The sequence below is a fragment of the Chiloscyllium plagiosum genome, unplaced genomic scaffold, assembly GCF_037043375.1.
Source record: "Chiloscyllium plagiosum isolate Xiang-an unplaced genomic scaffold, Cpla_swu_hap1 HiC_scaffold_49, whole genome shotgun sequence".
NCBI lineage: Eukaryota > Metazoa > Chordata > Chondrichthyes > Orectolobiformes > Hemiscylliidae > Chiloscyllium > Chiloscyllium plagiosum.
Genome location: NW_028270187.1, coordinates 5879206 through 5904014, shown reverse-complemented (window position 1 = coordinate 5904014; position 24809 = coordinate 5879206). Strand labels below are relative to the sequence as shown.

General features: G+C 42.5%; 1 protein-coding gene across 1 annotated transcript in view; it reads left to right on the top strand.

The window, feature by feature from the left end:
* The window catches only part of LOC148135436 (putative G protein-coupled receptor 139), a 30937-nt gene extending 7523 nt beyond the window's left edge, over positions 1 to 23414 (top strand). Inside the window, exons 2-3 of the mRNA XM_087984598.1 lie at positions 787 to 1062; positions 22507 to 23414. Of these exons, the coding sequence (XP_087840724.1) occupies positions 787 to 1062; positions 22507 to 23414 (1184 nt within the window). The remainder of the gene's footprint in view (positions 1 to 786; positions 1063 to 22506) is intronic.
* Positions 23415 to 24809: the final 1395 nt, after the last annotated feature.

The window sequence follows — 24809 nt, the reverse complement described above, 5'->3', positions numbered from 1 at the left end:
CCATTAAATGACACAGCAGTCCATGCATTATGAGCAGCCGGTAAACTCTATCATACGGAGGTCACTCCCTTCTCAGTTACATTCGCACAATCAATGCAATATACTCCAAGTGTCCTCTCAGTAATAACGTGTGCAACTGCAGTAACAATTCCCAAAGTTTTGAATGACTTCCTTTGCAAAATGTGCCAACATTCAAGTTTTCTACCTCTTCAAGTGGTAATAGGTTAGTGTGGGTTGAATGGACTCATACTATCCCTCTCTGATACTGAAATGGGGACAAAATTACTCCACCAGTATTGCTGAGTAGCAACCTTAATGCTCTCAATGATGATTTGATGTTTTTAAAATAAGAAGCAACATTAACCAAAGTGATTAGCAATAAAAGTTGTTACCCCTAGTTTGTGATCTCTGAAAATTTTCCCAAAGCCATTTTATGTAGCTGGTCTGACATTTCATTCCTGTCTTCGAATATGAACAGGGTGGGACACATACGTACGTACAGTTTTCTCCCACATCAAGGAAGAAAAATTAAAAAGATTGAAAGATATATATACTCATCCCTCAGCAACCCTCATACATTCTATCCAGACTGAGTAGATTTTCCCTTTTATAGGGAGTGTTGTAAGGAAGGGGTTAACTGAACCTGTTTGTTTTGTGACTGTGATTAATTTCTGTCTCCATGGATTCGACTTATCCAATTGGGGGCGGGGGGGGGGGGGGAGGGGGGTTCCATCTATTAATGATAACTGAGCTCCGTTCAATGTGTTATCAAAATTGTATGAGCAGGACCATCACAGACAGCACTAACAGGGATCAGCAGCTCCAGACAGAGGGGGAGGAGACATCATAATCTGAGAAAACTAGACTGGAATGTTACAACAATGGACCAGAATCTGAGAACGTCAGACGGGAATGTTATAACAATGAACAGGAAGTTTTCTGGGGCTGTTTGGATGATTGTGACGTATTATGACCGGCTGTCATTAGCATCGCGGATCTATTACACACTTACGGTTATTCATTATTTATACTATCCGATCCTGGCTATCGTTGGTGTCCCTGGTAAGTCTCACTGTCCAGAAAGTACTTCTACAATCAATATTTAACTGCAGTATGGTTATTATCATAACTCTACAATCCTTGTTGCTGTTATTGTTCTAGATGTTCTAGGGCGGCAGGGTTAGCTCTCTCCGTGTCCCTTGCGAGACTTTCTGTTGTCCTATTCAGTTTCCGCTGTTAACCACGATTGTTTGATCACTTCCCTTATTATTTAAATTTTGTGAGCATGGAGATCACTGGTTGTGATCTCTATTTCCTTCATCTGACTCAATCTCATTCAGCCAATATCTGAGGTTGAAACAGACGAATCACAGCTGTGGTGATCCCTTTGGGCATGAAATGATTTCTGGCACAATTACATGACCATTCCTAATTTTAACGACCGACACCTCCAGAATGTACTTCAGTGGCTTATCCCATCTGCTATTTGAATATTGAGCTATGAAATGCAGTCCTAATGTTGTCAGTAATCTGCTTCTGACACCCCCAGCTTCAAAAGTGCAGAAGCAAATCTGATTGAATGCTCCATGACTCGTATTCTAACTCAAAACCAAATCCCATCCATCTATCATTTCTCTGTGCACTCACATATATTATTATTGAGTCTGGCAATGCATTCACTTTAATGTTCTCAGCACCACATCACATCTATCCATGAAAGCTCCTTCAATTTCGCTTTGTCTATTCCCAAGCCTCTGCTGGTTGTTCAGCTTTAAGTTGATTTCCTCATGTGTATTCCCTCTCAAACACCGATTTCCACGTAAACCACCGTCATGCTCCATTTCCCAAATCTCTCCCTCTCCTTCTCTCTCCACCTTTCTCTTTACAGTCTCTCTGTCACTCTCTCCCCCACCACCCCACATCCCCCCCGCCCCCACCCCCACACACACTGTGAGAGACACGCACCGCTCCTTGCCTTTTACTGATGAAATAGAGACAAAATGTTGTGGGATCACCATTTACTGTCACCCATTTCATAGTCTACAAATTTCGCCGATTGAGACAGTTATCTACTGCAAGTATAGTTCTAACAAACTAGCAAAGGTTAACAATTGTACTCTTGCTCGCCAGGTCGTCCAATTTTTTTGAATAATACACGAGCAAAATTTGCATATTTCCCCAGGCTGGACTGTCATTTTGTCCACGGTTCATATGTTTGGGCTGTTTCTGCGACGTAACTTCAGAATTTGGTCAAACCAACCATTTCAGCTAATCTGCCAATATCTTTGTTGATCTTCTCCTTCTTGTGATTGAATGCTCCAAGTAGTCCCACACCCCTTCCCTTTTGTCCATATGTACACACCATGTCTCAGCTAATTAAATGAATCTTAAATGTGAATCTCCTGTCACTCTGTGTCTGTCCCTGGCCTTGGTTCTTCAGTTTCTAGTATATCGAATGCTGGCACTGCGAAGCTCAGAAATCATGAAATGCTTCGTGTCAGGCTGTTCAAATTCTGACGTGTCACAAATGGTGCTCCAAGTTGGATAGGGGGTTTCAAAAGATTTGGTTAACATCTTCGAAACTTGGTCTGTGCCGCCTTACTGAATGTCTGTGTTTGTCCCTCTCAGCTGATCGTGTGGTCAGTACAACATCAAAGACCCTTGGGTATTATTGTAAACAACCAGACATCTAGCTTGAAGCTGAGAGGCTTCTGACTGACTCCTGTTTTTAAAAGGTTTAGTGGAGGTGTTGTGGATGGTTTGCTGAAGGTTGTGCTGTGAATGACGGAGACATCTTGGGCGAGTGGAGTATATGGTTCCCAACTCGGGATGGAGCATGGGGACTGTAGGTACAACATTTACGTGAGGCACGGTGGCACAGTGGTTAGCACTGCTGCCTCATAGTGCCAGAGACCCGGGTTCTGCCTCAGGCGACTCTGTGTGGAGTTTGCACATTCTCCCCGTGTCTGCTCCGGTTTCCTCCCACATTCCAAAAATTTGCAGGTCAGGTGAATTGGCCATGCTAAATTGCCCGTAATGTAGGGGAATGGGTCTGGGTGGGTTACGTTTCGGCGGGTCGGTGTAGACTTTTGAGGCCTGTTTCCACACTGTAAGTTATCTAATCTAATCTGGGTCTGTACCACGATCAAGAAATGCAGCAGAAGCTGCAGAGAGTGGAATCTCTGAAACCAGGGAGTGAATGCAGGTAGGGAAAGCGATCTGCCATTACCACCCCAGGCTTTCCAAGAACAGCTTTCCAAGCTGCACTTAACGCAGGAGCAGAGTGCGAAGGTCCCTGAAAAAAAAACAAGGAACTGGTCACGGAGCGGTGTCACGGCCTGCAGCTTCACACCATGTGGAGGTCGGTGCTGCCAGTGGCTGTTAGGATCACAGTTTCATTCAGCTTCTATGATCCAGACCTTGCTAGTCAGGAGTGGGTGACAATTCTTCAACTCCCAGAATGTCGCCCACTCGTTGATGGAAGATATATTTGATGGATGATTAAGTACAATGTTTTCTCCCTCTGAAGGGAGCGGTCGGACCTATCCTTGTATTCCCGGTTTAGAGTGATTCCAGAAGGTGTGTGGTTCAATAATTTCCCGTGATGTTGAGATGTAGAGGTACTGAAGAAGCTGTCAATCCATTAATAAAAACCGAAAGAATTGAGGATGCTGTGATTCAGAAACAAAAAACAAAATTTCTGGGAAAGCTCAGCAGGTCAAGCAGCATCTGTGAAGAGAGTTATGAATTAATGCTTTATCTCGAGTGACTCTTTCACAGAATTAGGGCTTCTTATTCAAATTTTTCCCCTTTAACTTGTGCCCATTAACTTGTGCCACGCCCTATCTCTTTGCCCTATCCATGCCCATCATGATTTTAAAAACCTCTATAAAGTTACCCATCAGCCTCCGACGTTCCAGTGAAAATCGCCCCAGCTGGTTCAGTGTCTCCATTTAGCTCACACCCTCCGAACCTGGCAATATCCTTATAATCTTTTCTGAACCCTATCAAGTTTCACAACTTCCTTTTTTGGCAGGAGAACAAAATTACACAAAAGTGCCTCAAACATTGCCCTGTCCAGACGCAACATGACTTCCTAACTTTTATATTCATTGTCCTAACCAATAAAGTCAAGCATATCAAATGACTGCTACATTACCCTGTTTACTGGACAACCTGTCCAACTCCAAGGAACTATAAACTTGCACTCTAAGATCTCTTTGTTTGGCAAAACTTTCCATGATTTAACCATTAAACGTATAAGTTCTGCCCTGATTTACGTTTTTCGAAGTGTGACACCTCACATTCTTCTGAATTAAACTGTCACTATTTGGCCCATCTGATCAAGGTCCCATTGTACTCTGTGATAACATTATTCCCTGTCCGAACTCCACCAATTTTGGTGTCACCTGTAAACTTTATAACCTTTCTTCCTGTATTCTCATTAAAATCATTTCTATAACTAACAAAACAAAACACGGAATCCACCACCGCTGGTCAAAGGCCTCCTGTCCGAAAAGCAAGACCCACTGCCACCCTCTATTTCCTACCTTCCAGCGAAATAGGTAGTTTTCCATGCATTCCATGTGATCAAACCATTTTAGCCAGTCTGTCATGAAGAGCCTTGTCGAAGGCCTTGCTAAAATTCATTGACTTCCGATTCCTTCAGTTGTTGCCGCACACGGCAGACCATGAAGGACAAAAAAAAAGAGAACTTAATTTTTCACGTGGAAAGAGGCCATTCATTCCAGCGGCAAATACCTGATCACTGAGCCAAGGAATAGAATAGACAAGCTGCATGTTTGCTTAGAGGGATTAAATAGAGGTAGGGATTTCGATTTTTCGGGACTGGGAATGACTCAGGGGAAGTTAGGATGTGTACAATCCACATAGTTTGCACCACAGCAGCAACAGTACCAACATGCTTGCAGGGACACTGGGACAGACTGTGGGGGACGATTTACACCAGAGTGGAAAGGAAATGGGAACCAAAGCTGGGAGACCGGATTCAGGGAAACACGGATGGAAATGAAAGATAGGAAAGTAGAAAGCAAACAAAGGCTGATAAAACAAGCATATCAAGATGTATACAATTTTTCAGAGAGGGGCCTGGAGTGCTATAAAGTTGGAATTGATGCAATGGTGTAAAAATCTGCATTGGAATCTGTCTGCGTGCGAATAAGAAGTGACAGGGACAAAATACTATCATTGAAGTTCTTTTTGGTCTCCAAACAGTACTAATGATGTAGGAGATAACACGAAATTAGAGATGCATACAACTAGGATGGTACAGTGCTCATCATTTCAATTTACATAGAGACTGGCAAACCACATAATTAATAATACCGTGAAAATCAATTTCTGGAGTGTCCACAAGTTGGGTTTTAGACCAAGAAAGATTATCTTAGATTTGGTTTTCAGTCATGGTGAGGGGTTAATTAAAAATCTCGTTGTGAGACGTGCTTAGGGAAGGGTGACATAATGCGACATCATTGTTCATTGGGATAGAAACGTATGTGTTTCGATCCAAAAACATGATCTAAATCTAAAGAAAAGGAAACCACAAACATGTGCGTTGGCTGAAATAGACTACATAACTTCATTAGCATGCTCAACATTGGATGGGCAATGGTTGGTATTTAAGGAATGCATGTATACATTGCAACAGCGTTACATTTGTTTTGGAACAAATAGCCCAAAATGGATATTGGCCCAACCATGACGAACAAAAGAAATTGATTATGGTATTAGCTTCATAGAGAAGCCATATAAAGATACTTGAGGAAGTAGCATGCGTGAAACTTAGGAGCAGGACAGAATTGAATAAAGAAGGTCCAAGATGTTGTATAAGAGGGTGAAAATGAAGTACGAGAAGTAAATATGGAAGGAACAAAGAAGTTTGAGTACAGGATCTTCTAGAGGCCTGAAAGAAAAAAAGATGAAACATTTTTCAAGCCTTTTCGTTATAACAGTCTGAAATAAGTTCAACTGATAATGATACTAGGAAATGACAGAGCAGTTCGACAACTACCTTATTGCTGCCTTAATAGAAGAATACACAGATAATTTCCCAGAAATGCTAGGGAGATAAGTCTATATAGGGAAGGAAGCATTGAAGGAGACTAATATGAGTAGGGAACAGTGCTGGAGAAATTATTCAGAGTGAAATGATGTGAAAGGTCATTGTGTTGGAACTCTTACTGATTATTCATTATTTATATTTATTATTGTATCAATTTTGATTTGGAGCTAAAGATGACTTATATACATTGAAATAGCTTGTGGCAAAAGGAAAAGAACAAGCATGTGTTCGTGTTATTAATGAATGTCCACTATCCTGGCAGCAGCCAAAGTCTCTTCGTTTAGAAGCAGTCAGCCAGTCCCAACGTCTTCGGGTCTCTACGGAGAATAAACATGGCCCCTCGGATAAAGACCATCGACTTGATACACCCTCCCCCTCAGCACTGTCTACCACCAACCAACCACAACAACACATTGCATGTGTTTTGAGGACAATGGGCCGCAATGAACATCAGGGAGCAGACCATCACGGAGGCGAAGCAACACTTCTGATATCTTAACGATACAGAGTGAACCCTCTGGTAAACGCAATGTGTCTCAATTTCAGTAACATACTGCCTTCATTTCTTTCTGAGAGAAATTGACAGGTTATATGTTATATTTATGTTATATTCTACCTGCCAAACTATTACCCATTGACTTCTGAAGAGGTAGGCGAGGCACTAACTGAATATTTTTCGTCAGTATTCACACAGGAAAAATGACAATGTTGTCGAGGAGTATACTGAGATTCAGGCTACTAGACCAGACAGGAAGGAGGTTCATAAGGAGGGGGTGTTAGCAATTCTGGAAAGAGCGGAAATAGATAAGTCACCTGGGCTAGATGCGATTTATTCTATGATTACGTAGGAAGCTAGTGAGGAGATTGCAGAGCCTTTAGCTTTCATCATTATGTCGTCATGTTCTTCAGAAACAGTGCCAGAAGAGTGGAGGAAAGCAAATGTTCAAATGGGGAATAAAGGCAACATTGGTAATTACAAACCAGTGAGCTTTACTTTTGTTGTGAGCAACGTTTTGGAAAGGATTATAAGAGATAGGATTTAAAATGATCTAGAAATGAATAATTTGAATAGGGAGAACCAACACGGTTTTGCGAAGGGCAGGTTGTGCCTTACAAATCTCATTGATTTATTTGCAAAGGTGACCAAAATGATGGATGAGGTAAACGATTTTATGTGGTAAATATGGATTTCTGGAAAGCGCTTGATAAGATTCCCCGCTTTAGGCTATTGTAGAAAATACGGAGACATGATATTTAGGGTGATTTAGTCGTTTGGATCAGAAATTAACTTGCTGTAAGAAGACAGCTAGTGGGCGGTTGATAAAAAATGCTCATCCTGGAGTTCAGTTACCAGTGGTGTACCCCAAAGATGATTTGTGGGGCAACTACTGTTGGTCATTTTTACAAATGACCTGGATGAGGGCATGGAGCTTGTGTTAGTAAAATTGCAGATGATGCAAAATTCGGTGGAGTGGTGGACAGTGCCGAACGACAGTGCAAGTTACACAGGGACATAAATAAGCTGCAGAGTGGGCAAATGGAGAAGCACGGAGAGGTGGCAAATGGAGTTTAATGCTGGAAAGTGTGAGGTGATTCACTTTGGAAGGAATAACAGGAATACAGAGTTTTGAGCTAATGGTAAGCTTCTTGGTAGTGTGGTTGAGCATGGTGATCACGTGTCCATTTGCATCTATCTCTGAAAGTTGGTACTCAGGTTGGTAGGGTTGTTAAGAAGGCATGCGATGTGTTAACTGTTATTAGTAGAGGGATTGAGTTTCGGAGCTATGAGGTCATGCTGCAGCTGTACAAAACTCTGTTGCAGCCACACATAGAGCATCGTGTACAATTCTCGTCGCTGCTTTATGGGAAGAATATGGAAACATTGGAAAGGGTGCAGAGGAGATTTACCAGGATGTTGCCTAATATGGAAGGAAGGTCATATGAGGAATTGTTGAGAGATCAGAGGCTGTTTTCGTTGGAGAGAATACGTTTAAGAGCTGACTTAACAGATGCATCCAAGATAGTCAGAGGACTCAAAGGTGTGCGTAGTGAGAGCCAATTTCCCCTGATCGTGATGGCTAGCGTGAAGGAAAATAGTTCTAAGTTGTGGTATGGTACATATAGGCCAGATGTCAGAGGTAGGTTCTTTACTCAGAGGGCGTGGAATATCGTACCTGCAACAGTAGTGGACAAAAGCATTAAAGTCATTTCAGTGGTCACTGGATAAAAATAGGGATGATAACGGAATCGTAGTGTTAGATGGGGGTCAGGTTTGTTTCTCAGGTCAGCACGACATCGAGGGCCGAATACCCTGTACTGCACTGTATGTTCTATGTTCTGTGTTCTATGTTCTATTACTTTACCTGACTATGCCCATTTGCATGTTCAGCACCTTCTTTTCCTAACTTAAATTCTTGCTTAACTTAGAATCGTCGCCAAATTAGTTACAATACATCTGTTCCACCACTCCACATCATTGATATAGATTTTGCCAGTTATTTTACTGTCATCTGACGTTTAGGCCGCAGTATTTTCTATCCCCTCATCCATGTAATGCAATACATTGCAAATACTTGGGGCTTGAAACTCTGTGTCACTCATATGTTGCTAACCATAAAACGGCCTAACTATTCCATCTTGCTGCATTTTGTTGGCTCACCAATCCTCTATCTAAGCTGATCAATTACTTCTAACCCCATATTGTGGATGAATCTTTTGTGCAGCACATTATTCAATTTTGTCTTGAAGTCCAGATGTATTACTTCTGCAGGACCGCAGGACCCCCATTATTCACTTGGCATGTAGCATCTTTAATGGACACGAACAAATACTTCAAACATGATTCATCCTTTATAAAACCATGGTGACTCTGATCGATTGCGGTTTGTCTTTGCAAATATCTTGTTATTATTTGCTTCATAATGGATTCAAATAATTTGTCTTCAATCCAAATAGTTTTCACACTACTTTTTATCGCTCAGTTTTAGGGACTGGACCCCCCAAAATATTTTAGAAGGTATCACAGAATTTTTAAAACTTATTTTAAATGTAGATGTGAAGTGCGTGTTCCCAATGTGATGTGACTGGTCCAACATTTCGACATTAAGCAAAACATAATTTATTTAAACACTATAGTTAAAATACAAGCAAAGGAAAGAGAATATTTAGAATAACTTATCCATTGAAAAACAATAACAGAACAAACCATGCAGTACCTACTACGAATTAACTGTACCAACATAGCAACATTCCAAAACCATTCTTTGGCAAAAAGTTAAATTCTCTCACAAATTTTCACGTGTAGTTTGCCAATCTGGGAGGACGAAACACTTAGCTAAAATGGGTCCAACCCTTTTGAGTCCACAAAGACTTCTGATGTTACTGAAAAAAATAAACACAACCCAGAAATATGGATCCGTGAGAGCCAGCACACCCATTCAGGTTGCTTCAATTGTTGCAACTTCAAAAATAGCGGGAAGACCTTTCAAGTTGTTTACTTCAAGTAGATAGTCTACACCTCTGTTTTCAATCTCTCTTCAGTTAAACCCAAGACAAAATGCCCTTTTCAAAATGACAACATCATCAAATCCGTCACCTTATGAAAATGAATCATCAATATGTAGGGAAAACCTCGCTTTTCAATCCCCCGTCTTAGTCGATGCGTTTGCTAAACTACGTACTTATTTCTTTGCCTCAAAGCGTGCAAACATTCACTACTACATTCTATTTCAATCTGTTTATTCCTGCCACCAAACGCCTCCCTCTTTCTTCATCACTCTCAATAGTGCGTCAGCAGTTATATTTTATTGTCCTGCCACAAGTACAATTTTCAAATTTAAAGGCTGCAATAATAAGTTCCATCGAAACAGCCTGGAACTTTCTCCAAGAACTTTAATGGGCTATGATGAGCACATACTATTATTTCAGAAACCTTACTGCCAATATAAATGCTGCTATGGTGCTACGCCAAATTCAAGCCTAATGTTTCCTTCCCACTTCTGGAATATTCATGAATATTCAATTTTCTGGAGAAGTATCAGGTGAGTCTTTCGATCTTGTTGTTTTCTTCCCTAATGAGTACAGCATCGATAATCACACAACTCTCAACTATGGCCTCCTTGAATGGTTTTGCATAATTTGATATGGCTAACATTAGACCAGTGGATTACACAGCTTTCGCAGTGTCGAATGCCTTCTGACAGTCGGCCGTCCCCTGAAATTTTCTGCACTTCCTACGTAAGTCAGTCAATGAAGCAGTCATACTGCTAAAATTCGATAGGAACTTGCAATGAAGCCGATTTAATCTCAGGAATCGTTGCAATGCTCTCTTTATCAACTGTATGTGGACCCCCTCCCCCATAACCTTTTTTCACATTCCATTGAGCCATATGTTTATGACCAATACGTGGTGTAGGACTATGACATGCGCTTTGGCAAATTCACTCTTTGCTAGGTTTAATACCAAGCATGCCTGGCGTAGTCAATCAAATAATTCTGATAAATGTTGCAAACCTTACCAGGTCATCGATGTACATCACACAATTGTGTAGTCTGGAATGATGTAGCTGGCACATTTTCCCCCATACCAAATTGCACGAGTTTAAATTGGTATTCCATTCGGTCCACAAAAGCCAAACATGTGTTCACTCTTTCAGATAAAGATAAATGCTGGTAGCTTTGGAGTAAGTCCAACTTATAAATAGAGGTTCCTTGCTACACCTTCTCAATACAGTCTTCAAACATGGAATCGGGTATGAATCAGACTTTGTAAGTGCGTTGAATTTGTGATAGTCCACAATTTACAGTTGGGTACAAAGTAGTTTTGTCACCATTACGACCAGTGAGCTTTAATCACTGTAACACGCTTCCATTTTATCGTGATGGAACATGTGTTCAAACTCTTTTTGTACCGGTGCCCTTTAGTAGGTCATGTATATAAGGATATTGCTAACTGGAAAACCATTACTGATATCTGCATCATGCATAATTAGACTGGTATTTCCTAGCTTATTCCAAATACCTCCCGATGCAATAGTTATAACCCTTTTAGCTCATTTCGATTTTCCTATGGAAGGTAATTCAATAATTTATCCAATTTTTGAGAACTTCCTCATTGTCCACTTTAAATTGAGGAGTGTCCAACTAAGAATCATCTGAACGTGGTTCTTTGCTCTATTCTATAGCTAATAACACATTCTCCTGTTGCTTTCCTTCCCTGTCTAAGTAACTTTTGAACATATTTCCATGATACACTGTGTGTGACTTTTTTCTATCTGCTGCTCTTATCAAATAATTCACCTCATTTAATCTACTTTCGACTTGCAAAGTCCCTCTTAATTATTTTTTCATGGTTCGCCTATCACTGGAAGTAACACAAGCATTTTTATCTCTATTTGCAAAGTTGCAATTTTTTTTTGTATTCTTCCTGTTTCATCATGTGCTGTGCTACTTTTAATACCAGCACCCTCACTCGATTTAATCGCTCCCTATAATTTGACAAATACTCTTAACTAAATGGACTCGGAACTAAAATTAACAAGGTGCTCTGCAACTTTTTTTTCTCAACCATTTGATCTCATATGGTTTCTGATAATTGTACGTCAGCTTCCTTTCCTGTACACTTTAATTTGCCCTCCTGCTTCAACGAGTAGATTTGTGATCTTGATATCACACCATCAGGAAAATTACTGGGAGATACTTCCTGTCATACCAGAGTTTCCTGGTTTTCCACTGAATTTTTAAAACAGGAACCCGTATACCTGTGACAACGCTATATCGTTACCAAGGACAAACTTCATTCATGAGGCTGAGAGTTTCTCCAATACTCATGTCACTACTTCGCCACTTTTCAGTGGGTGCTCCAAGCCCGCATTAAGTAGAGAACCTATTCTTGTCTTACCATGAATTCCATATCTTAACACTTTTTTCCCAATAGTTCTTCGAAATTACATTTCTGCTCATCACTCAAGTCTAAATATTGACAGGGCTGTGCTGACAAAGTCCATGATGGGAACTCGTTTCATTCTGGAACTTCCCGAAAAGGAGTCAGTGACATATCCATGATGTGTTCGAGTGCTGTTCTCTCATGTATTCACAAAATGACACAGGCCTTCTCTGTCTCGTGATGTGAACACATTGGTTCTGTCTCTACAGCTGAATGAACAGACAAGCTTCCATAAATATTAGGCAATAGAGTGATTGCACTGAAACACACGCACAGAGACACACACAGTTACACACAGACACATACACATTTATGCACACAGACACACGCAATAAATCACATAAAATACGTATGCAGACGCACAATCAAGCACACAGAGACACATTTGAAGTGACGCAGAGACATACCCACTGAATTAAACACACACTCACGCAGTCAGAAACACACGCACACACAGAGTCCCACACTGACATACATCGAGTCACACAAACACATACATACACAGAGTCACACACAAGTTCATGCATACAGATGCACGCACAGACTCACACAAAGTGGCACAGATGCACACACAAGGTCACGCACAGAGACACGGAGTCTGAAGGTAAACAAAGAAAAGTAAACTCTGCAAAGATCGCTGTCCAAATGATAGTTAAACTCATGGCAAAAATGAAAAATGAGATTGTTACAAATGCTATTTCACCACTAAGGTTATTCTGCTCACACAAACTGTTGACAATGGTTTTTTTTCTTGGAACAGTTAGATTTAGCTGAAGGAAGTGGGGGCATTCAAATGAATCGTCCACAGGAATCCTCCACGCGTGGTAAAGATCGAACATAGAACATAGAACCTAGAAAAATACAGCGCAGTACAGGCCCTTTGGCCCTCGATGTTGCGCCGATCCAAGCCCACCTAACCTACACTAGTCCACTATCCTCCATATGCCTATCCAATGCCCGTTTAAATGCCCATAAAGAGGGAGAGTCCACCACTGCTATTGGCAGGGCATTCCATGAACTCATGACTCGCTGAGTAAAGAAGCTACCCCTAACACCTGTCCTATACCTACCACCCCTTAATTTAAAACTATGCCCCCTCGTAATAGCTGACTCCATACGTGGAAAAAGGTTCTCATGGTCAACCCTATCGAAACCCCTAATCATCTTGTACACCTCTATCAAGTCACCCCAAAACCTTCTTTTCTCTAATGAAAACAGCCCCAAGCGCCTCAGCCTTTCCTCATACGATCGTCCTACCATACCAGGCAACATCCTGGTAAACCTCCTCTGCACCCGTTCCAGTGCCTCCACATCCTTCCTATAGTATGGTGACCAAAACTGCACGCAATACTCCAGATGCGGCCGCACCAGAGTCTTATACAACTGCAACATGACCTCAGGACTCCGGAACTCAATTTCTCTACCAACAAAAGACAGCACACCATATGCCTTCTTCACCGCACTATTTACCTGGGTGGCAACTTTCAGAGATCTATGCACATGGACACCAAGATCCCTCTGCTCATCCACACTACCGAGTATCCGACCATTAGCCCAGAACCCCATCTTTTTGTTACTCTTACCAAAGTGAATCACCTCACACTTACCTACATTGAACTTCATTTGCCACCTTTCTGCCCAGCTCTGCAGCTTATTTATATCCCGCTGTAACCTGACACATCCTTCCTCACGGTCAACAACTCCACCGACTTTCATATCATCCGCAAACTTGCTCACCCAACCTTCTAGCCCCTCCTCCAGGTCATTTATAAAAATGACAAACAGCAATGGTCCCAAAACAGATCCTTGTGGAACACCGCTAGTAACTGCACTCCAAGATGAACATTTACCATCAACTACTACCCTCTGTCTTCTTCCAGCCAGCCAATTCCTAATCCAAACCTCCAACTCACCCTCAATGACATATCTCCGTATTTGTTGCAGTAGCCTACTATGGGGAACCTTATCAAACGCCTTACTAAAATCCATATATACCACATCTACCGCTTTACCCTCGTCCACCTCCTTAGTCACCTTCTCAAAGAATTCAATAAGGTTTGTGAGGCACGACCTGCCCTTCACAAAACCATGCTGACTTTCATTGATCACATTATTCCTATCCAGATGTTCATAAATCCTATCCCTTACAATTCTCTCTAAGACTTTGCCCACAACAGAAGTGAGAATCACCAGCCTATAGTTACTAGGGTTATCCCTACTCCCCTTCTTGAACAAGGGAACCACATTTGCGAGCCTCCAGTCTTCTGTCACTACTCCTGTAGACAACGAGGACATAAAAATCAAGGCCAATGGCTCTGCAATCTCCTCCCTTGCTTCCCAGAGAATCCTAGGATAAATGCCATCAGGCCCAGGGGACTTATCTATTTTCACTCTTTCCAGAATTTCCAACACCTCTTCCCTACATACCTCAATGCCGTCCATTCTAATTAATTGTGACTCAGTATTCACAACGGCAACAATGTCCCGTTCCTGAGTGAATACTGACGAAAAGTATTCATTCACTGTCTCCCCAATCTCTTCAGCCTCCACACGCAACTTCCCACTACTATCCTTCACTGGACCTATTCCTACCCGAGTCATTCTTTTATTCCTGACATACAAAGAGAAAGCCTTTGGGTTTTCCCTAATCCTACCAACTAAAGACTTTTCATGTCCCCTCCTTGCTGCTCTTAGCTCTATCTTCAGATCCTTCCTGGCTACCTTATAACTCTCAATCGCACTAATTGAACCTTCACGCCTCATCTTTACATAGGCCACCCTCTTCCCTTTAACAAGGGATTCCAATTCCTTATTAAACCACGGCTCCCTCACACGACCCTTTCCTCCCTGCCTGACAGGTACGTACTTATCAAGGACACTCAATAGTTGCTGCTTGAACAAGCTCCACATATCAATTGCGCCCTTCCCTTGAAGCCTACTTTTCCAAGCCACGCATCCGAAGTCTTGCCTCACCGCATCATAATTTCCCTGCCCCCAGCTGTAACTCTTGCCCTGCAGTGCACACTTATCCCTCTCCATCACTAGAGTAAAAGTCACCGAATTGTGGTCACTGTCCCCAAAGTGCTCACCTACCTCCAATTCTAACACCTGGCCTGGTTCGTTACCCAGAACCAAATCCAGTATGGCCTCACCTCTTGTTGGCCTGTCTACATATTGTGTCAGGAAACCCTCCGGCACACATTGGACAAACACCGACCTATCTAAAGAACTCGAGCTATAGCTTTCCCAGTCAATATCTGGAAAGTTAAAGTTCCCCATAACAATCACCCTATTACTTTCACTCTTCTCCTGAATCATCCTCGCAATCCTTTCTTCTACGTCTCTAGGACTACCAGGAGGCCTGTAGAAAACTCCTAACAGGGTGACCTCACCGTTCCTATTTCTAACCACAGCCCAAACTACCTCAGATGGCGAGTCTTCATCCATCGTCCTCTCCACCGCTGCAATACTATCTTTGACAAGCAATGACACACCTCCCCCTCCTTTACCACCACCTCTGACCCTACTAAAACATTTAAACCCTGGAACCTGCAACAGCCAATTCTGTCCCTGTTCTACCCATGTCTCCGTAATAGCCACAACATCGAAATCCCAGGTATCAACCCACGCTGCAAGTTCACCTACCTTATTTCGTATACTTCTTGCATTGAAGTATACACATTTCAAGCCAATTCCCTGTTTACAGGCACCCTCCTCTGAGATTGATGTCATGTTCCTAACCTCCCTACACTCCAGGTCCTGCACCCTAAAACTACAGTCTAGGTTCCCATGCCCTGCAGAGTTAGTTTAAACCTCGCCCAAGAACACCAGCAAACCTCCCCCCAAGGATACTGGTGCCCCTCAGGTTCAGGTGGAGACCATCCTGTTTATAGAGGTCCCACCTTCGCCAGAATGAACCCCAGTTATCCAGATACCGGAATCCCTCCCTCCTGCACCATCCCTGTAGCCACGCATTTGAGTGTTGGGTTTTCACCTCGCATATGCTGTTGTCAGGAGAAACAATTAAATAGAGTGAGGAACATGCTGTTCATTTTCAGGCAGTTTATATTTTCTCCTTTTCTTAGCTGAAACATGCAATAATTTAATCCGATCCAAAACTGGACAATGTGAGGTATCCTTGAAAAGTATTTGGATTGTATGACTCCATCCTGGTTCCCTCCTCGATGTTGGAGCAATTTATAATTTGAAAATATGCTTATGTGTGTTCTCCTAAATTTTGCACAAAAAGTTCCTGACTTCGTAATGTCTGTGTTAAAAGGAAAACATTGTTTTCTTAAAATTGTTTTCTTAGTTCTGGTCTCCCATAACCATGGAAAGGTCCATCATGTCTGTTATTAATAGACTCTTCTGAAGATCTTATATGGTGCAATATGAAGAACCCACACTAACATATCTAAAGTTTTATGTCTTTGTAGTGGTTTTTAAAATCATGAGCGGGAGGATATAGTGAATAGAGACCATTTCGCAGTGAGTGTGGTTTGTGTATGGAATGAGCTGCCAGAAGAAGTCTTGGAGGCTCGTCCAGTTGCAAAATTTAAAGCTATACATAAAGTCCGTAGTTGACCACACTTGCAGGCTTGCCCTCATTAATAATCCTTGTCACCTCTTCAAACATTCGGTAGGTTTGTGAGACAAAACCATGCGGCCTGTCACTAACAAATCCATTTTTTTCCAAATGTGCATGTACCTTGTCCCTCTGTATCTACACCAAGAGCTTCCCCATCACAGACGTCAGGATTGCCGGACTATAATTTTCTAGATTATCTCTGCTTCCTTTTCTTAACGAAGAAAACAACGTTGGTTAATCTCCAATGCACTTGAACCTTATCTGTAATCAATAAGGATGTGAAAAATACTGATATTGCCCCAACTATTTCTTCCCTTGCCTCATGCAGTAACCTGGGATAGATCTTACCTTGTCCTGGGGACCTGTCTATCTTAATACAATTAAGGATACCAAAACTTCTTCCTTCACTATATTGACATTCCCTAAAGTGTTCAGTCATCCCTGACCTTAACATGAGTCATGTCATTCTCCTTAATGAATACTGATACAAAATACTCATTAAGGATTTATCCCAATTCCCGTGGCTCCAAGCACAAGTTCCCTCCTTTGTCCTTAAGTGGGCCTATTCTTTCCTTGCTACGCCCTTTCTTCTAATAATGTATTAAAACCCTAAGATTCTCTTTGACCCTGTCTGACAAAGACATTTCATGGCCCCTTTTAGTCTTCCTAATTCCACATTTAAGTTCCTTCCTAATTTCTCTATACTCCTCAAGAACTTCCTCAGTTTGTAGCTTTCTCGACCTATCATATGCTTCCCCTTTCCTTTGGACTAAGATTACAATTTCCCTTGTTATCCACAGTTCCTGAATCCTATTCCTATTCTTCAATTTTGCAGAGACGTTATTATCCTGCACTTTAGTGAACTGGTCTTCAAAAACATCCCACATGCCAGATGTAGATGTACCCTCAAATGACTTCTCCCAATCCACATTCCCAAGTTCCAATCTAAAGTGGGTGTAATTTACACTTGCCCATGTAAACACCCTCACACGACGGCCACGCCGTCCATGATCACTCAAAATCATTAGAAATATAGTCACTGAGCCAAAAATGCTCTCCTCCTGAAACAATGATCAACCGTCCTGGCTCATTCCCTAATATCACGTCTAGTGTTGCCTCCTCGCTGTTTGGATTTTCAACGTACTGTCCAAAAAAGACCTCCTGGACATATCTAACAAATTGCTCTCAATCTGAGTCCCTGTCTCCGAGAGAATCCCAGTCAATAATAGGAACGTTGAAATCACCTATCATAACTCAACTGCTTTGTTCACACCTGACCCGTATCTATCTAGATATCTGCCCCTCTATCTCCCATGGACCTTTGGGAGTTCGACAGAAAAGTCCCAACATTATGACTTCAACCTTCGTATTCCTGAGATACACCCATAATGCATCACTGTAAAATCCCTGCGAAGTGTCCTCCCTTAAAAATGTTTTGAAGTGATTCCTAATCAGCAATGCAATTCACCCGTATACTTGTTGTTCGTGTTTTCGTCCCAGCTGCCAGTCCTATCCCTAATTAACTAAGTCTCCGTAACAGCAATAACATCATATTTCATGCAGTAATCTGTGCCCTTGGTTTACCTGTCTTACCTGGTATACATTTTGCGTTGAAGTAAACGCACTCTCGATATCCAGTCATTCTGATCCCCTTAATGTCCCTCTGCTTGCTTGACAGACAACATACAATAGCCTGTACGTTTATAGACGGGGTAAAGAGGGACCTGGACATATATAGCAAAGATTATTGACGATGTTAGGACAAATGGGGACAACAGTAAATATCACAGAGTAGTTTCAGTGTCGGAACTGTCGACAGGAGGAGGTGTAGCAGGGTGGCTACATGAGTCCTTCCTGGGAGGTGGTCGAGACGACGTATTGTGGGCCCACCCTCCTGCCCACCAAGACCACGGGGATTCCATTCGTACTGACTCATCACAACAGGGAAATGGCTTTAGGACCACGGCATTTAAATTGTACCAGTTAGAAACGGATTTGGCAGACAGTTTAAAGTGAGAACTGCCCTTCACTGAACATTGCTCCTTGCTCGCTGGTGGGACATTGATGTTTTAAAATCTCCACACGTGTCATACCGGTCCTCCTACATGACCGGAGGAGGTGGGTGAGGGAACGGATATTTGGCATTCCACCATCCGGCAAAGACACAAAATATTAACTTCACTTTTAGTCACAAACTCTATTTCCTTTCCAAGAATTTCAAACTCCTGAGTCACAAACATATAAGAAGGAACAAGTCTGTTCAGAACCTCAAGTCTACATTTTATCCAGCTCTGCCTCAGTGCTGTTGCTGAATTAATCATCATCGACCCTTTGTAAATTTCACTTTTTACATCTCCAGTTGTCTTCTAACCATTCTTCCAGAGACATCTCTTTTTTTATCACAAACTTATTCTTTTTTCTACAGTTACTTCATAACATGATCTCTATATCAGAGTAATAATGTCTCTGGACGGGTAATTCAGTGAAACAGGTTGTGACTCAAAAGGCATAGCCTCAAATTCTAATGCAGGCAATGACAGAACTTAAATTCGAATGACAAAAATTGGAATGAAACTTTATTTCCCTCGTGGCAGTCATAAAGCATCAGGAATTATTTTACTGAGGCCGATTCGCACATGGCCTTTGGTAAAGAAACTTTACGGCTACTGGAGATGGGAAGAACTTCAGATGCTGAAAGTCAGAGTCAATAAATAGTGGAGCTGGAAGGCAGAGCAGGTCAGAGAGCATTGGAGGAGCAGCAAAGACGACGACGGCTCCTCATCGAAACCGTTGACGTTTCTGCTACTCCAAACGTCAAATCTATGGTCGTCCAACAATGTGGTTGAACAAAACCATGGAACATAGAACCTTACAGCACAGTACAGGTGCTTCGGCCCTCAAAGTTTTGCCGATCTGTGAAATCACTCTAAAGCCCATCTAACCTACACTATTCCTTTACCACTCATATATTTTTCTAATTAACAGATAAATGTCCTCAACGTTGACGTGTCCAGGCCGGCTCTTCCACGACGTTATTACTCCCTGAGAAAATAATCTACCTCGTATATCCCTCCTATACCTGTCACCCACAATTTAAAGGTATGCTCTTTTTTGCTGGCCATCGCCATCTGGGGTCATGGGGGACAGGCCTCATTGCTATCATTACCCGCCTTATAGTGCTAGCCATGGCCATCTGCCTGTGCTACTAACACCTATGTGCAATCCTCTGCCCCCCTCACCACTCAGCCAGCACAGATCCCTGCACCGGGATAGCCTCTGCTGGGCCAGACTCGGACGCTAAGAGCTAGCTGTCCGATACGGAGCACCCACCCCCCACCTGACAATCTCCCCGACTCTGGATACATTGTCACCTTCTCGTCCCTCCCCTAAGCACAAAAAAGGGAATTGTGGGAAAAGCTTTGCTATCCCACGATAGGCCCACAAAGGCAAATTGGCCAAATTGTACCAGGGCACCCAGAATTCCCGAGCAGCTCACGTACTGGGTCAGACAATGGAACATGCTTTCAAGCTCCCATGGACATGACAGAGATCTCAAAGCCTTCAGGACAGTTTCACAACCCAGCAACAAAAGCCCCACAATGATCAGAACATACAGACAGGCACAATGGGAGAATGGAAGCAACTCACCACTTCAGAAAAGACTTTAACACCTATCTGTGAAGATGAATGGAACCATGATATCATCAGGATGTTGCATTGTGTGAAGGAATAGGACATTCATCCGATAAACTGTTTTCCAATTAGCATCCTTACAACTAAATCTTTTCAGTACCGGTTATTCTGCAGGTGATCATCAGGGTATCTTCATCAATACAAACATCTTCAGCTGCTTCACCTATGTCTCTCGCCAACAGAAGATCAGAAGTAATAATCTTCATTGAAGATTGTTGTTCATGGATGTCCAGTTTTTAGTTGCTCAGTCCTTTATAAGTGTGACCAACTAAGCAGGAGGTAGTTCAATGTAATACAATTTTCACTATCTTCAGTATGAAGCTGAGACTTTCCCTCCACGAGGCCTGTATGCTGGGTGCTCCTGCAGATGCTGTTAGTGACAGATACATCACTGAGAAGTTTGGTGAGAATGCTTCCTTCTAGTTGGTTAAACCATCATTTCCCACAGTTTGGCTGCAGTGTATTTGACACCTCCCCTTCTCAGTCAGTGGTGGGCCTGTGGATGGACTTTGAAGTATCACACCCGGAGTACTTTCTGCATTCTTGCTTCTTGCAAATTGTTTCAACATCGAGAGGAACCGATTTATCACCGAGTGTGTGTGGAGGGCAGGAGATGTCCACCATCAGGACATTTTCTTCACCATCTTTGATCTGTTGCCATGAGATTTCCCGGTTCATAAAATTGGGGAATTCCAGTGGAACGCCTTTCCTGAAAATATACTATGGCGTCTCCACCACCGGTGGGTCTGTCCTGCTGGTAGGACAGGATATACCCCGAGAGCGTGATGGAGCTCCATGAAACATTACTCATCAGGACTGATGATGTGAGTATGACGTTGTCAGACTGCTTCTTGACCAGTCAAATTGAGGAATATAGGTGATAATACATCAGTAATAATGGTTTAAAAACTGAATGAACTAAACTCCATCTGAATGTCCTTTGTATTCTCAAAACAGATAGAGGAATTCAGTGCATTCATCGAGGTAATTGGTAATGTTATAATGACATTAGAGTGACATGGGTGATCGATATTGAAAACTGAAGAACCAGAACATTTTACAGCTGGGTGTGTGATACAAAACTGAAAAGGAGGTGGGGGAGATCTCAGAGTAAAGGATGACATCTGTATGTTCGTAAAAGAGGATCCTACATCAAATAATTTGAGATATTGTCTTCATCTTATTGTTTTTGTGTACAAAGTGCCAGTTGAATTGGTTTTAGAGAGAGATTCCCATCGTGAGTCAGAGTGAGAATCACCACAAGTTATGGGCCGACGGGCCTTTGTGCTGTGGGTCTTTATGACTCTATCATATTCCATAGTCGACTTTCTGCAGAACATTTTATACCTGACAGTCACCAGAACATTGTATCCCCAACATTCCATGGAACATTCTGTACCGGACATTCCCCAGAACATTGTATACCCCGAATTCCGTGGAACATTGTACAACAGACATTTACTGGAGCATTATTACCCGTTATTACCTCGAACATGCTATAGCCAAATTGCCTGGAGAATCCAATAACTGACATACCCGAAAATATTCGAGAAATGACATTTCCCAGAACATTCTGCAAGCAGCATTCCATAGAACATTCTATATCCGACATTTCTTGGACCTTTCTCTAACTGATAATATTTGTGAAAAGCTGGACGTCTGTGAAGTGAACAAAGGATAGGATCCTCAAGGGGTGAGAGCCCGTTCCAGGGAGAAGAAGGCACTCTTCTGAAGCCACCTCAGGCAATTAAAGGTGTGGATACAGTTTCCCTGTATTTAGCTTTCTTTGTGATAGAGGGTCACATACAAGTTAGACTAAAAGACAGAAAGTTCTAAACTCTGTTTGAGTTCAAGGAGCTGGGAGTGAATCCTTCAGGGCGGCAATGTTTTCAACCTCTGTCTTAGGAACTGTAAAGAAGTGACCTGTGTCTATGCTTGAGTGATTGAGTGCATGGGAATTTTCTGGAAACTATTTATTCTCAGCATATTTGTCTGTGTGTTTGGGGAGGGAGGGTAGATTTTGTCTTATATCACATTTTTCGAAATAACACAGAAAATGCCACTTGTTATTTCAACTCCAATTATTTCAGTACATCGTTGAATACAGTGGCATGTTTGAAAATCTTTCTCTGCCCTCCATCAAACTGGGAATTTTGACCCCAGGCTGATGCATAATTTGTTTGTTTTCCTTCCTCACAGTTAATGTAATGACGATCTACGTCTTGCTTTATAAAGATTGTGGATTGTCTCCATGTGTCAGACGTTACCTAGTGGCCATGGCAGTGGCGGATATGCAGGTCATTATACTCGACCTGATATTGAGACACATTCCCATTGTTTATAAGGAACAGTTTTATTTCCTGGAGTCCATCCCATTGTGTAATATTCACGCTGTTCTGCTTTATGCAGCCACTGACTGTTCAGTCTGGTTCACCGTCGCTTTCACCTTTGATAGATTTGTGGCCATTGGTTGCCACAAGCTGAAAAGGAAATATTGCAGTGAGAGAACAGTGGCTGTGGTTCTGGGAACACTAACTGTGCTGAGCTGTTTAAAGAATATTTTCTGGTTTTTCATGGTCTCAGATCGATATGGGATGTGGAACTCCCCCTGGTTTTGTGAGGGAAGAATTGGTGTTCTTGAATCTCGTGCCTGGGCCGCAATCAGGTTCCTCCACCACGTTCTAAACCCAGCACTCCCATTTCTCCTGATTCTGCTGCTCAATGTTTTCACGGTCAGACACATTTTAGTGACCAGCAGAGCACGCAGGAGACTCCGGGCTCCCACCAACGAGGGTGTTCAGTGTGACACAGAAATGAGAAATCGAAGAATGTCAATCATTTTACTGTTTGTGATCTCGGCCAATTTCATACTGTTATGGTCAACGTTAATGGTATATTCTATATGGATACAGATGAAGTGGATTGGCTATCGGTCTGTGTATCTCCATCCTTTTATGCGGAAATTGGGATTCACGCTGCAGCTCCTCAGTTGCTGCACAAACACCGCAATTTATGCTGTGACCCAAACAAAGTTCAGAAAGCAGCTGAAGAATGTACTGAAGTATCCCTTTACCAAAATTCATCAAGCAATCAAATTCACTCATTAATCAATCCATCCATGCTTTTCTCATTTCAGTTCATTGTTTCAGCAATGAGGCAGCCTGTGGCTATTGAAACAGTGAGAGAGTAATGCTGGTTTATGCAACCTTATCACACAGGAGGCAACAGGGACACATTTAATGTTTCTCTAAAGTCAAGGGACAGTGAAAAAAGGCACCATCCCACTGAATTTATTTATCACTTCAATTGTGAACAATAAAAATGGTCAATCAAAAGTGAATTACATTGTTGTTTGTCTTCCTGTTGATGCATCTAAGCTGGAGACAAGCAGACTCATAGAGTAGTAGGGGCGTGAAATGTGCTGTCTATAACAGTAGAAGTCAACTTTCAGTGCATTTAAGTAGACGTTTGATAAACAGATTTATGAAAATGAAATAATTTAGGTTAGATTGGGTTCAGAATGGTTTCACAGATGGCCATGACATCGAGGGCCGAAGGACTGTAATTCACATTAATGTTCTATGTTCTAGATTCAGCTCCAAGTTCTGGTTCTCTGGGAAGGGGAGGGGTTTGGAGCGGAGATCAGGATTTCCTTTTAAGTCACTCTGTCCTTGTTTTCAAATCCGCTCCATCCATTGGGACCTGGCCTTGGCACATGTAATCTTAACACCCTTGTTCTCTCTCAATCCATACCGAACATGACAGTTGGCTAAAGTGAGGGGAGAGAGGTTGATGGGTAGGCAGGTAGGGGAAGTATGCTTGACTTTGGATAAATGTGCGGGGAAGTGAGCATGATGGTGGGTGAATGTGCAGGGGAGTCAGCATTACGGTGGGTGACTGTGTGGGGAAGTGACCATGGCGCTGGTGGTGTGTGTGTGTGTGTGTGTGTGTGGGGGGGGGGTGAGTGAGGGTGACAGTGGGGGAGTCCATGAGGGTGAGGATGACAGTGGGGCAGTGTGCACGGGAGTTTGGGGATGTGTGGGGAACAGTGAGCGTGATGATGTGGGAATGTATGGGTGAGTGAGGATGACGGTGGGACAGTGTGCTGGCGAGTGACCATGACGGTGGGGGAGTGTGTGGGTGTGTGATTGTGATGCTGCATGAATGTGTGGGCGAGTGAGCGTCATGGTGTGGAAATGTGTGGGAGTGTGAGGTGACAGCAGGGGAGTTTGTGGAAGAATGAGCGTGATGGTGGGCGAGTATGTGTGGAGGTGAGAATGACGGTGAGGAATGTGTGCGGTTTTGAACGCGAAAACGTGGGAGTGTGTGGAGGAGTAAGCATGATGGTGAGGAATTCTGAAGGTGTCCCAATGGGGAGGATCACCCAACAGCATATGCTACCTGGGTTTGGCTGATGCTAATTTCAAATATGCTGAGATAGAAAAGGTTTGGCTGTCATCTTTGGTGTAATAAATTTCCAACAATATGTTTACGGACTTAAA